Here is a 12,706-nt window from a genome sequence, read left to right as displayed (position 1 = left end):
TTTGGATGAATGAAGGGTACACCATCCTTGAAGCTTGTGCTAATTCCTCAGTATAGAGTGAATAAAAGGATTACATCATGGGACCATTTTTTTAATGAATGAAGGTTACACCTAAACCACACTTGCAACAATCAAATTTATTTGGTTTTATTGGATTTTTAGGAAGTCATTGGGTGCAAAGTGTGACAATCAAGATGTGTCCTTCTTGCTCAAAGCTCATAATGTAGTAAAGTAAAGCTTTTAGAGACCCATTTCAAATATATTACTCTTTCAAGTAATTAAAAAAAAAAAGTAAATGAGAGAACATGGTGCTCTCTAATTGGTGGGTATACTAATGTTTTGCAACTCATGAGCTTGGGAGTGGGGTCCCAGTAAGGAATTGTTTAAGAAGGGCAAGGGCACGCCCCGGTTGGAAAGAAGGAACCATGTGTCCAGCTGCTCTCACAGTTGCATACGTTATTCCTTCATATACTTGGCTCCAACCAGCTACCTGCATGTACAAAGTTATGTTTAGTAGGTGATTTTCCTAATGCATGTGTTAACATAACTTATCATTAGATAGTGTTGCACTTAGGCTCGAGGGGTTCACTATATATATATTCTCTATATAATGTGCGTTCATGACCTATTTATAAATATCCTAATCTGTGAAATTTTCTTGAATAAAATGCAACCCTTTTCTATTCAATCTATAAGTAACTCCTTTATATGACACCCTTCTGTATGTAAAAAATGGTGTTTTAAAAATCCCTTATTTTGAACTCACCTTATACATACATATATTCATGAGTGACCCCCCCCCCCCCCCCCTCTCATACTTAGGCCTTTTTAAGAGCATATTTTCCAACTATAGCTCTTCAAAGCTTACAATATTGCAATGTGATTTAGAAGTAGACCACTATCTATCCAAGAAATCTATGGCCTTGTAGTTTATGTCAATGTACTTTTATTATTTCTAGTGAGAAACTACATTATTTACTAAAATAAATGTCATGAGGGCATCTAGTATATGTAGATCAACTTTTTTGTATAGAGCCTTTGAGCTTTATGAAAGTGATGATGTTGCTATACAGAGTTTTCAAACAGAAATTCTACTTACTAATTATGATGTGGTATCTATTCAAATTTAGTATATTTTGCAAAGTCTCAAAAACTCATGTAGTTATAAAAAAAAAGGAGATCTACATTTTATCAAAGAGAAACTTTATTTGTTTGTAGTAAGACAAACATATTTGATACTAGGATCTTAATACCAAATGTTCGTACTACATATGTAAAATAAATAGATTTCAAAAAACTACCTGTTGTTCATAATACCAAGGGTACCAATCTATCTTTGTAGGAAGATTCATGGACTCGATAGAATAGCGAGTTGATAAGACCGGTATGATGCCATCCCAATCACCACTAGACCAATGAACATAGATAGAAGGGGTCTTTAGAGTAATGAAAGATAAATAAGAAATTGAAAGTCTTAATATAACATAGAAAAGAATGTGTATGCCAGAAACCCAATTTTTCTCATGTTTGTAAATAAGCAAAAAAAATCTATGATTCAAAGATGTATGAGGAGGAAACATATAACTCATGTGTATATGATATCTTAGTACATTAAACACATATTGGTATCCTAACTACTTAAGTAATCCTTTATTGGTTATATCTTATTATATATACATTATTCCATGTTCAAATGGTGAAAATTTCCTAACTTTATTCTCATCATGTTTTTATAAGATGGAGTAGATTAGTAACATATTTTCCTAAGAAAAACAATGAATGAGCACACTCCCTTAAGATAAAAGTGGATTAGAATGCCTACATATTTGAAGGAATTCTTGCAACATAACATAATGATAGTAGATGCTATAAGCTAAACATTGTAAGATTAAAAAGAATCATCTTTTCCCAGGCAATGCACTTTCATTGGGATGTTTGCTAACAAACATTTTACCTAAACATCCAAATGCGTATGTTTAACTTCATGAGCTCCTTTAAGGTAGGCAACATTGAGTCGGGACTATCATTCCATGACTTGAGCACATTACTACACCATACAAAAGACAAAAATGTTATATTGTAAACAAAAGAAACATCATCTTGTATCTCTCTTGACTCTATGACTAGGTGCTCAAGTAATATAAACTAGAAAGATATTTAGGATAGAATTTATAATGATAAATTCTACATTACAAATAGAAATATCTCATCTTTTACTTAAGAATATATTTTGTTTTGTTTTATCATATTTTTATGGTTACTAACATATAAGTTCGTTTTTCTCTTACCCACATTTTTTTGTCACCATAGGTTCATCTACCAACCCTTTAGTTTTGAAAAATACATCCATATGGTTAGATATCATATCCCTCTTGGTTAATGTGACATGCCACACCGGTTATTCATACGATTTTAGACTTGTACCTTGCTCTTTTTTTATTGCTATAATTTGAATATTAATCAAATGTTTAAAACCTAGCATGCATTTGCTAGCATGATTATACATGCCCTCTTACGTATAATTCCCTTCTATTAAAAACAAATGGATATTAGTCCTCTTTCAAAACAATGTAATGTGTAACCATGCCAAGTGTATTGTAAACAATGAACTCTGCTTTGAGTTTTTAAAAACAAAAATGAGCCAACAGTAGGAGGGCTACCAAAATATTTTACAACTCAATGACATTGTGGATTTATTATTCTATAAATGTTTATTTTGGTCATACTAAAGATGGATGTGTTAGAGAAAAGGCACATGCAAAAGTGAATACATAAAATAACAAGCACAAATACAATGAATGAAAAGGAAGCATCTAGAATGTGCTGAACATGAGATATCATCATAATGGAAGTCATCTTAGAAATACACTAGACTACTCACATTGAGCAAGCATCAATATATCCACAAGCAAGCCCACTTCATTATATTTATTCTAGCTAATCTTAGGTTCTTTAGCCTAAAATAGGCATATCTCTTTATAACCACATGTCACAACAGAAGAGATTCCTTTATTTCATGAACCAACCATTGATAGATCCCCTCATGGGCTTCATTAGTCACTCATGTACCCACCTCATTATATTAAGTGTGCTAGACCTAGGGTCCTTTGTCTACCCTCTCTCTCTCTCTCTATATATATATATATATATATATATGCACACACACACATACACACACATAGAGGCATAGATGCAAATACATAGATGTTAAATAGAATGACTCATGCTTCATGATAATTATACATGTACACACTCTTATTCACACACTTTTCGATAGAGCTCCTTTATGTGAAGGAAGCTCACTAGAGTGCCACATGAAGCAATGGATAAGGCTCCATCTATTATTCTTTGTCACATGTCCAGACACATGCATAGTGTAGGAAAACACACATGCACAAGCATGGGTTTGTGCATGCACACACACACATGTATGGGTGCACACATGTGCATGCACAACCATATACAAGAGTTAAGATTGCATACATTTTTCATTTTCAACATAAAAAGTTTCTATAGCCCAAGTGTTATCATATTTATACCTGCATGGAGTCCATGAAGTTGCCTTAGCATGTAAGGCATGTTGAACATCCTCTCGGTTCAAATAAGTATCAACATAATAATCAATGCATGGGTCATATCCAGCTACACCAATTGTACTTGGGATGTTTCGACTAAACTGTAGTTAGGAAATGATGTTCAAAGTATGTTGGATAGAGAAAGAGAGAGAAGGGGAGGGAGAAAGTGAGGAATTTTCACATGGTCCATTACTATTCATTAATGTCTTCCAATATCTAGTGTTTTACATATAATAGTCTTTGTTAATCTCATGCAAGTCTACTTGTCATTTTAAATAAACAAAGCTAATTTATGAACATCAAGTAAGTTTAATTAAACTATTAAAAATATCCACAATCAATAAGTTTATATTTTATGAGATGGCAAATGTGCACAGTTTTTCTGTTCTATCTATGCCTTGACTTGAACAATAGATCTAACATGCCTTCTATCTAGTTATACTTAAGTATTTTTCTATAAACTCAAGTAGTTATGACCTAATATGATGTGTATCCATAACATTCTCCCTCAAGTATGAATTTTGATATAAATTATATCCAGGAAATGTCAATAGCCCTTCTAATATCACTTGTATTAAACATCATGCATTCATCTCCTATTAGTTGCCAATCATGCTATGCTACTATTTTCCTAAACTATCATGCATTAATTCCTTAAATTGATCTAAATAACTATGTTCTTGGATTCATGGATTCTAACTACATTGGTTTCTTTATATCCAAAATGTCATATATGTCATACAAAGTTTCTTACCAAAGAAGAAGACATTGGCTTCTTTTTGAGTTTTGGTTTCGATGAAGATAGAGTGTCATTCAAGCAGAGATCGACATAAATACCGTATATGTCAATTACAGAATATTGCTCAAAAACTTCATCAATAAGCTCAATGCATGAATTGCTTGCTCGGCTTCCTTGGGAGTAATCATTGCAAAATTTTGTAATGTTTTGATAAAATGTATCAGAGAGTATTGCATGACTCCAAGCATAATCCACAAGGCCCTTTGTATCTAAGCCATCATCTATCAAAGCATTACCCATCTGCAAAAATGACATAATTCGATTATGTCATTACTACATCTTGAGAAGTTCTTCCATAAGACAAGAAACATTTATAGTATTTACCTCCTAATGATTTATCTTTTAGAAACACATTAATGACAAAATAAATATGACATATTTTTGACATTTACAAACACATGTAGCCCAAGTCAAGGACAAGGTGAAGTTTGGTATTCCAGTTGTTTGTATACCTAGTATAAGAAAAACCATCACTGATATAAAGGAATCACAAATGAAAATAGTTTTCTTTTAGATGGAATAGGTGCATGTGAACACACATTAATTTATAAGTGATTGCTTGATATTTAGAGTATCAAATGATAGCATTGGCTACTACATTGACATTAGAAATTGCTATGTTTCTTTTGCCTAATGGATGCCCCATTAACTCAAAACTCAAAATACCTTTAGAAAATTTTACTCGATCCATTGCAACATTCCTTTGGAGTATGACACTCCTAAGTTGTTATAGTAAAAAAGCCTCATCATATGGGATGAGATTCCCAAGTTGTTGTGGTAAATAAGCCTCATCATATGGAATGAGACTCCTATGATGCATATGAGGATGTGTATATACACTTTTGAGACCCATGCTAGGTTATTGACATGAAATGTGACTAATAATTTGGATTAGTTGTAGATGCATATTATGGTTTATAAAAAGCTATATCGTATACTTAGAATTGAAAATAACATGGTGCCTCTTCTATCATGTAGAACATGCAAAATATTATTAAACATGGTAAGGAGATCCTAATGGTGATGTATATAAACTTCTTCATGCATGGCTCTAAATGATCATGTGCTTTCTCTTTATACTTCCTTCTTGTTAACAATCCTCTTGTTCTTCTTCTTTGTCTCCAATTTTGTGAATTTTGTAATTCTTATTATGGATTTAATTAGGATACTATCTTTATTTATTCTTAAATGTTTATGTGCTCTCCATCTTAGGTATTTGTTCTAAAATATATTGCATCCTTGCTCTTTAAGGAGACTTCACCACCATCAACTTTTTTGTTTCCTTACTAGCATAACATATTTTTGTATAGTAACTTGTCACACTCACACACACACACACATACACACACACAAGCATGGCATGGATCCTTGTTTGGGTGTAATTAGGCATGAACATGTAGGACAAAACATAGAGAAACACTCATACCTGACACACGATCTAAAATCACATTAACTTCATTCTACTCAATAATTGCTTAGAAAAAATCATGAACATGGAAATTGTGTGATCAAAACTCAAAAAGAACAATGCTAGAGAATGATACAAGTTTCAAAAAGAGTATCTAGAGTTCCATCATCATTGCTTCCATAATCAATAACATACAAATCAATTAGTACATCTCAAGAGTAACTAAAACACCATGTAGATCCAAAGTGACACATCAATCAACTAGACATGTCTTATGGCATTTGGAATTTGTGATTTGGGCCCAAACACATGATGGCACATAGAGGATCTAAATCCACAATGCCAGTCTTCTTTGTTAATGTCATCAAAATCATCTTTTAAAGAAGTGGCAAGGACCAGATCTACTAAAACTAGAGCGGTCAAAAGGATTTTAGGAATTGAAATCCAAGCTTGCACCAGACCTAGAGCCATAAAAAATATAGTTCAATTATTTTTAAGGAGGCCATGGATACATCCATTTTGGAGCATTGGGCAATCAGGGAGGAAGGGCCAAGAACCGATTGTAATGAAGATGATGGTGCTTCACAAAAGTGTCCATCTAGACCAAACCTCTCATTACAAAAGATTATAAAGCTTGAAATCTATTACTAGAGCCTCAAATGACAAAGTAGACACATGCTTTTTGAAATGCTTGGGTAATATCTTTTCTATTAAATCAAGGCTAGTTAAGTCATCTCATCATATCAACCTAGAACTAAAGATAACTTGCCTTTTATTCTACTTGTTAGTGCTATAGATAGAAATGTGTAGGGACTGCACTTGACTCCTCATTATAGCCGATTTCTCTTAATTGTGTTTCACAACCTACTTAAAGTCTAAAGTAAAAGTGGTCTACACTCTATTAGCATGCATATAATTGGCTTTCTTCTATTCTCAACTTCATGCATAGTGGATGTCCATCCTCCCTATTGCACTAGAGATGGATAGTGGATCATGCATATAATTGATTTTCTTCTATTCCAAGCTTCATGCATATTGGATCTTTATCCATGATGCACTAGAGATGGAAATGTAGGTGTTTTTTTTTGAGTCACTAGCATTCAATCCACCCTCAAGTTGCTGGATAGTGGATCATGCATATAGTTAGTTCTCTTCTATTCCAAGCTTCATGCATATTGGATCTTCATCTATGATGCGCTAGAGATGGAAATGTAGGTTTTGGTTTTTGAGTCACTATCATTCAATCCACCTTCAATTTCTTCATAAGGAAGAACTAAACCTATGCATATTCATCCTTGTGGTAATCAAGCAAGCTCTTCTAGCACCTAAAGGTGCTCCTTGAGTTTTGCATTCTATTGTTCCAAGGGTTGCACATGCTCCTTGAAGAACTCAATGGCTAGATTGGCTAAAGAGCCTCCCACCTCCTTTGGTAGGCCTTCCATTTATAGCTTTGTTCACCTATATTCCTCATCATGAGTAATAGGAGCTTTCTCCTCTCCAAGCCTTTTTACCTTTGCCTTATCTTGCACATGAATGTACGAGTTTTTAATAGGTGGGATGGGAGTTGGGGTATTGACAATATGGATACCCAAAAGGAAATGAGAATTTTGGGTAGTAGGCAATCTTATAGATACATTTTTAACCAAAACAATAGTTTTTTTGCCAACCCAAGTAGGCACCACTAGAGTAATGTGATCTAGACCTTACTAATGTTTAGATTGAGCATTCATGTGGGGGTCACAAATAGGAGCAAATCAACCAAAATCATCTAGGCCATATAAGAACTATGAAAGCCATCGAAATTGCAAAAAAGCTACGTTAGATAGAGAAGTGCTTTGATCCAAGAGGAGGAACAAGACAAGATCACTCTCCTAATCCTGACAAAACTTTTCCCTAGAAGCACATGAGCCACACAATTTGTCAAAATTGCAACATGCAACATAAGTAAGAGGTGACAGATGGTCCTCTGGTTGCATGTGCATCCATCTATGCTTATGAAGCTTTGATCATCATGGTTTCCACATGCAATCAAGCACAACATCAAGACAGACACTCATACTTGATACTAGGTGCACAATTGCATTAGCTTCATTGTAGTTGCTTAGTCAAATCAAACAACAAACATCGGAATTGTGGTCAAAACTTAGAAAAAACACTACTATGTAAGAACTATGTAGAGAATATGTAGAGTTCCATTATCATTGCTTCGATAATGAATACTAATTGAAATGTCATGCAAGTCTAAATTGACAAATTAATTGACTAGACATGGCTTATGCCATTTGGCATTTGTCTAGCTTGTTTGGTACCCAAACATTGGTTGCAACACTAGGAATTTATAAAGCTTACACATAGTACCCATTAAAAAGAAAGAATATATATTATTGGCAACCAAAATAATATAGGGAGGAAGTGTTTGATAGTTGTTATGTGAGCTAATACTTCATATCTAGATGTTAGCACCATGGCTCAATTTTGTTAAGAAATTTACTCCAAGTGATAATAAATCTTAAGCTATGCCCAAGATAATCAATATGTACACAATACAAGCTACAAATCAAGATTTTAAAATGAGATTAAAATAAATTCTCACATTTAACTAACTAAAACCAAAACATGAATAAGATTCTTTAATTAAGGCATGTATCGTTTGAGAAACTTACTAATATTCCCTTTAAGGATATCTCGATGTTGTTCATATCAATAATAACTTTGGCAAGTTGTGGAACGTAATGTCCTATAAAAAGGATACCATGTCAAAAGTTTAAATTTTTAGGATATAATGTGAATGAAACTCAAGTTGTAATGAATAGTTGCTTGTTATTTTGTGTAGTGTGGATGATTGTTTTGAGGAAGTACAGTCATGTGTTGATAGTATAGAAAATAACTTATGTGCGCATGTGTGTGTGTGTGTGTGTGTGTGTGTGTGTGTGTGTGTGTGTGTGTGTGTGTGAAGTGTTGACCTGCATAGCTTTCCCCAGCAATATAAAAATCTCGTGACTTATATTCTGGGAATCTCTCAAACCAACCCACCAAAAAGTTGTATGCGTCCTCCGCTAATGTTTCAATCATGTCACCAAACAAAGTATAGAAGAAAATGTTAGTGACTATCTAAATTGTAATTGGTCAATATAAACATATTGGACATCAATGTAGACTTCCATATTTGATGGTGTAGGATCATCACAACATCACTACACACCTGTTAGAGCATCTCCAAATTGCTGGTAGTCAGATGAGGTGTTGGAGTAAGAGAAGCCCACACCCGCAGGGGACTCCAGGAATAATAAGTTGACCTCTACATCAATATTAAAAACAAAAAAATGTAAAGACATGCTAGTTTATCCTTTAGGATGACACAAGAAAAGAGATGAGCTTGCCTTTACAAAAGATTCAAGTTGAACCATCGATTTTGGATAAAATAGCTTTATTGGATAAAATTTCCTTACCATATGATGAAGACTTGCATGCTGTTGCAAATTATAGGATCTTTAAACTTTATAAGAGTACAAATCTCAAACTTTGAAAATGTTGTTTCCTTTTGTTTTTTCAAGGTTTCACTTTTAGAAGAATGAAACCATGATTAGGGTAAAAGAAAGTAGCAAACTGAAGATAAAACAAATCGCGATAGGTGCAAACTCATCCATCGACAAATAGGGTTGTGTTTATACAAGTTTGACAAAAAAGGAAAAGCAATGAATTCTTTGGGGCTTATTGATTGAGTGGACTGTACTTTTAAGATTTACTTTCCAATGAAGACTATTAAACATTTCGATTGAGCCCATGCATAGTATGAATATCAAACATGCTATGTAGAGGCATACAAACTATACATATACTACCTTCTAAGCATTACTAAGAACATATTGACTCATGCACTTTCATTTTTCAAGTTTTTGTTTGAAAATGTTGTTTCTTGTTTTTTCAAGGTTATAAGAGCACCCTTCTTTTCAAGGGAATCTCCTTGATTGGAAGCACATGTTGATGATTACCAAAAGAATATGAATGGAGACATATGAGCTTTGGTTACCTTTGTTCCAAGCATATTCATTGATAGTGACACTAGCTCCATCAGAGTTCACTCGCAAAGGCCCGATTTCCTCGGATTGGCCAAATCCAATAGAAGAACAACCGGGGCCTATTTAAACAAAAGCATTAGTACACTTTTCAAATTCAAAAAACTTGATGCTTAATTGTGGTAAGCAAGCTGAATGATCAAATAAGTGAAAGGAGTTGCATTTATGTTAGATAGACTACATATAAATTTAGATTCACTCAAACTTGTGCAATGATTGATGTGGAGGTGAATTATAGCTTTCCTGGTGAAGATGGTTGATCAAAGACGTGTCAAAAGTATTATGTGGTGAACAATACGATTGCAAAAGGGGAGTTGTTGGGGCAAGCAAGCTTTGGAAGTGCATCCCATCAAACCAGTGGGCATACTTGTTCTTGTTGCCATTGTATCAAGGACTATGTTACCAAGGGTGCACATGTACTAGAGTCGTGGGATATTGGATCCCACATATATGTTGTGCATGTGCACACACAAGAGGATAATTGAGAGATATCGACTTGGAAGATGTTGAGGAATGAACGTGACCAAGGGGGTATTGGATCCGACATATATGTGCACATGATACCAGACGATAATCGAGAGATGTCTCCTTGGAAGATCTTGAGCAATGAATGTACAAGGGTGGGGTCGATTGACGTGTGAGCGAATGATTCAATGATGGAGAATCAACTGGAAGGTGATCAAACCAATCCATTTCATGGCGGCCCAACGAGGAGTTACCAAAATTAGGATGATCAAGGAATCGCCAACTAGTTTGAAGAGCGATGATCGCGATGTTATTAAGTAGTGCGTCCATGTTAATGCATAGCGATGATCTTAATGCTGATCGCGATGTTATTAAGTAGTGAGTCCATGTTAATATAGAAACTCAATTACATACGAAAAGATTACCTCCGTTGAGCCAGAGGACCAAAGGCTTGGAGGCAGGGCTGGAGGCGGCCTCAAAGAACCAGTAAAAGAGGGCACGCCCATGGGATTCGTTCACTGTGACGTAGCCGGCATACTGAGCAAACCCAAGGTTACTCTGGGGCTGCCCCGGCAGACCCACCACAAGGTCGTCTTCCTTGCTGGTGCCGCTGCTCATTAATTCACCACCATTTATATCATTGCTCTTACTACTCGTCATCAGCTTCCTATAACTGCTCATCATCTTCGCTGGTCCTTCATCGTATAATATCGCATATTCATCTTCGCTGTCGAGGCTGCCCGCTTCCCTTGATGATGGGGCATGATCCAGTACAGCCTCAACCTTCCAAATCTGCGGAGATTTGAGTATTACGTTAACCGCAATCAGAGCTGCAGCAATTAGGCTCATTAATGAGCTGCAGCTGATCCTCTCCATTGTCGACCAGCTGCTGATCCGTACTGGGAATTATTAAGCTTGCGCTTCTTGAGGACTGCCGCTGCGATGATTTATAGCTCTTTGGCCGGCGCCCTGGATCCCCCATCCCTCCGGCTTCTGTCTTTCTCTCTGTCTCTGTCCCTCTCGCATCCGAAAATTTTAATGCGAGATGTGAGAGACACCCATTAAAAACAATAATCTTTCAACTTCCTCGTTTTGATATGCTTTAAAAAACCTTCGTCCTCACCTTGCAATTACACGTTTGTCAATTTGTTCATGTCGGTTTTTCACTCTCTTCATAGGATTATCCACCAAGTTCCCAAGTCTGAAAGATAGGCCTCACAACCCTTCAATCTTACCTCTCTCGAGTGCAGGGCCGGCCACACTGGATTTAATTAGGAGAAAACACTCTTCCACCAAATGTCTCAACAACGTTTGGCCTCATCTTACTCTTCTATCAATGACTAAGAGGTGACCATGCCAAAAACTAAAATTACACACTTTCTTGAATCTCCGAGCAATCTCAAATGTTGTTCACCCTTGATGTTACAACCAACGTCTCATTCACTTGATGTTACAACCAACATATCCTCATGATGACTACATCCTTTGTTCCAATACATGACATTCGTTCCAACGGGCCCACCCTCCAAGTTATGACAATGTCTCTCTCTATATACTATGGAGATTCTGGATAATGGGTTATATTTTTCTAATGGCAATTCAATAATTTAGGTACTATCAATTGCAACATGCAATGAGTCGGATTACATTATTATTTTGTAATTATCTGAGAGTTGGCTAGCTCCCATGTATCTTATAATAATACTTGAGGATGTAAGTGGTGATGTGTAGAGGGTATAGGGATTACAACAAACTATTCTATTTCAACCTAGACTAGGTCCAATAACCTTTAAATTAAGCATGCATCAAGAGAAGGACCAGTCTTAAGTTCATAAAGTATGTAGGATAACCCAAGAGGGGTGGAAACCCTAAAACTCATATATAACAAGGGTGTGGGTGAAAACTTTGAGAATCCCTTCCATTACTTCCATCGTATCATTTATTGCCTTGTTGAGAGTGAGCGAGAGTGTGACTATGAGTGTGAAAGTCTAAGTGAGAAACTTTGAGAGTGAAGCTTCTCTCTTTTCTTGCCATTTTTCTCTTCTTTCCCTTCTTTTTTCATAGCTTGAAGGTGAGAAGTAAAGCATGAGGTTAAGGTTGGTACATTTTCTTCTACTCTATGTTTCCTCTCCACGATGAGGACTTACGGATGGGATTGGGTGCAATAAAGTAGGAATGGATCAAAGAGAGCCACTTGGATCATTGAGCCGCTTGCAAGCCCATCAAGTGGCATGTACTACAATGCAATAGATAAGCGAGTGAGATTGATATACCTTGAATTAGTCATGCATTTGTTTTCTCGATAGATTGACAGGCACTTGGTTGGATTAAGAAGTAATGTAGGTAGCTACGTGAGAGATAGCATAGCCAATGTGGTTGAAGC

At 35.6% G+C, this 12,706-nt stretch overlaps 1 protein-coding gene across 1 annotated transcript; it reads right to left on the bottom strand.

Moving 5' to 3' along the window:
- Window positions 1–283: 283 nt before the first annotated feature.
- Window positions 284–11,229, bottom strand: LOC148026047 (serine carboxypeptidase 24-like). The gene is made up of 10 exons (XM_087692047.1): window positions 10,749–11,229; window positions 9,813–9,920; window positions 8,985–9,080; window positions 8,746–8,838; window positions 8,446–8,519; window positions 4,330–4,614; window positions 3,540–3,676; window positions 1,955–2,047; window positions 1,302–1,473; window positions 284–490 (listed from the first exon to the last, which is right to left on the bottom strand). Exons 1-10 carry the CDS (start codon window positions 11,197–11,199, stop codon window positions 347–349), a joined length of 1,653 nt encoding a protein of 550 aa, XP_087548173.1. The 5' UTR covers window positions 11,200–11,229; the 3' UTR covers window positions 284–346.
- Between the last annotated feature and the right edge of the window lie 1,477 nt (window positions 11,230–12,706).

The sequence above is a fragment of the Lygodium microphyllum genome, chromosome 14, assembly GCF_053477565.2.
Source record: "Lygodium microphyllum isolate KBCC chromosome 14, Lygodium_microphyllum_v1.1.10, whole genome shotgun sequence".
NCBI lineage: Eukaryota > Viridiplantae > Streptophyta > Polypodiopsida > Schizaeales > Lygodiaceae > Lygodium > Lygodium microphyllum.
The sequence above is the reverse complement of the archived record's forward strand: the minus strand, read 5'-3'. Positions and strand labels throughout refer to the sequence as shown.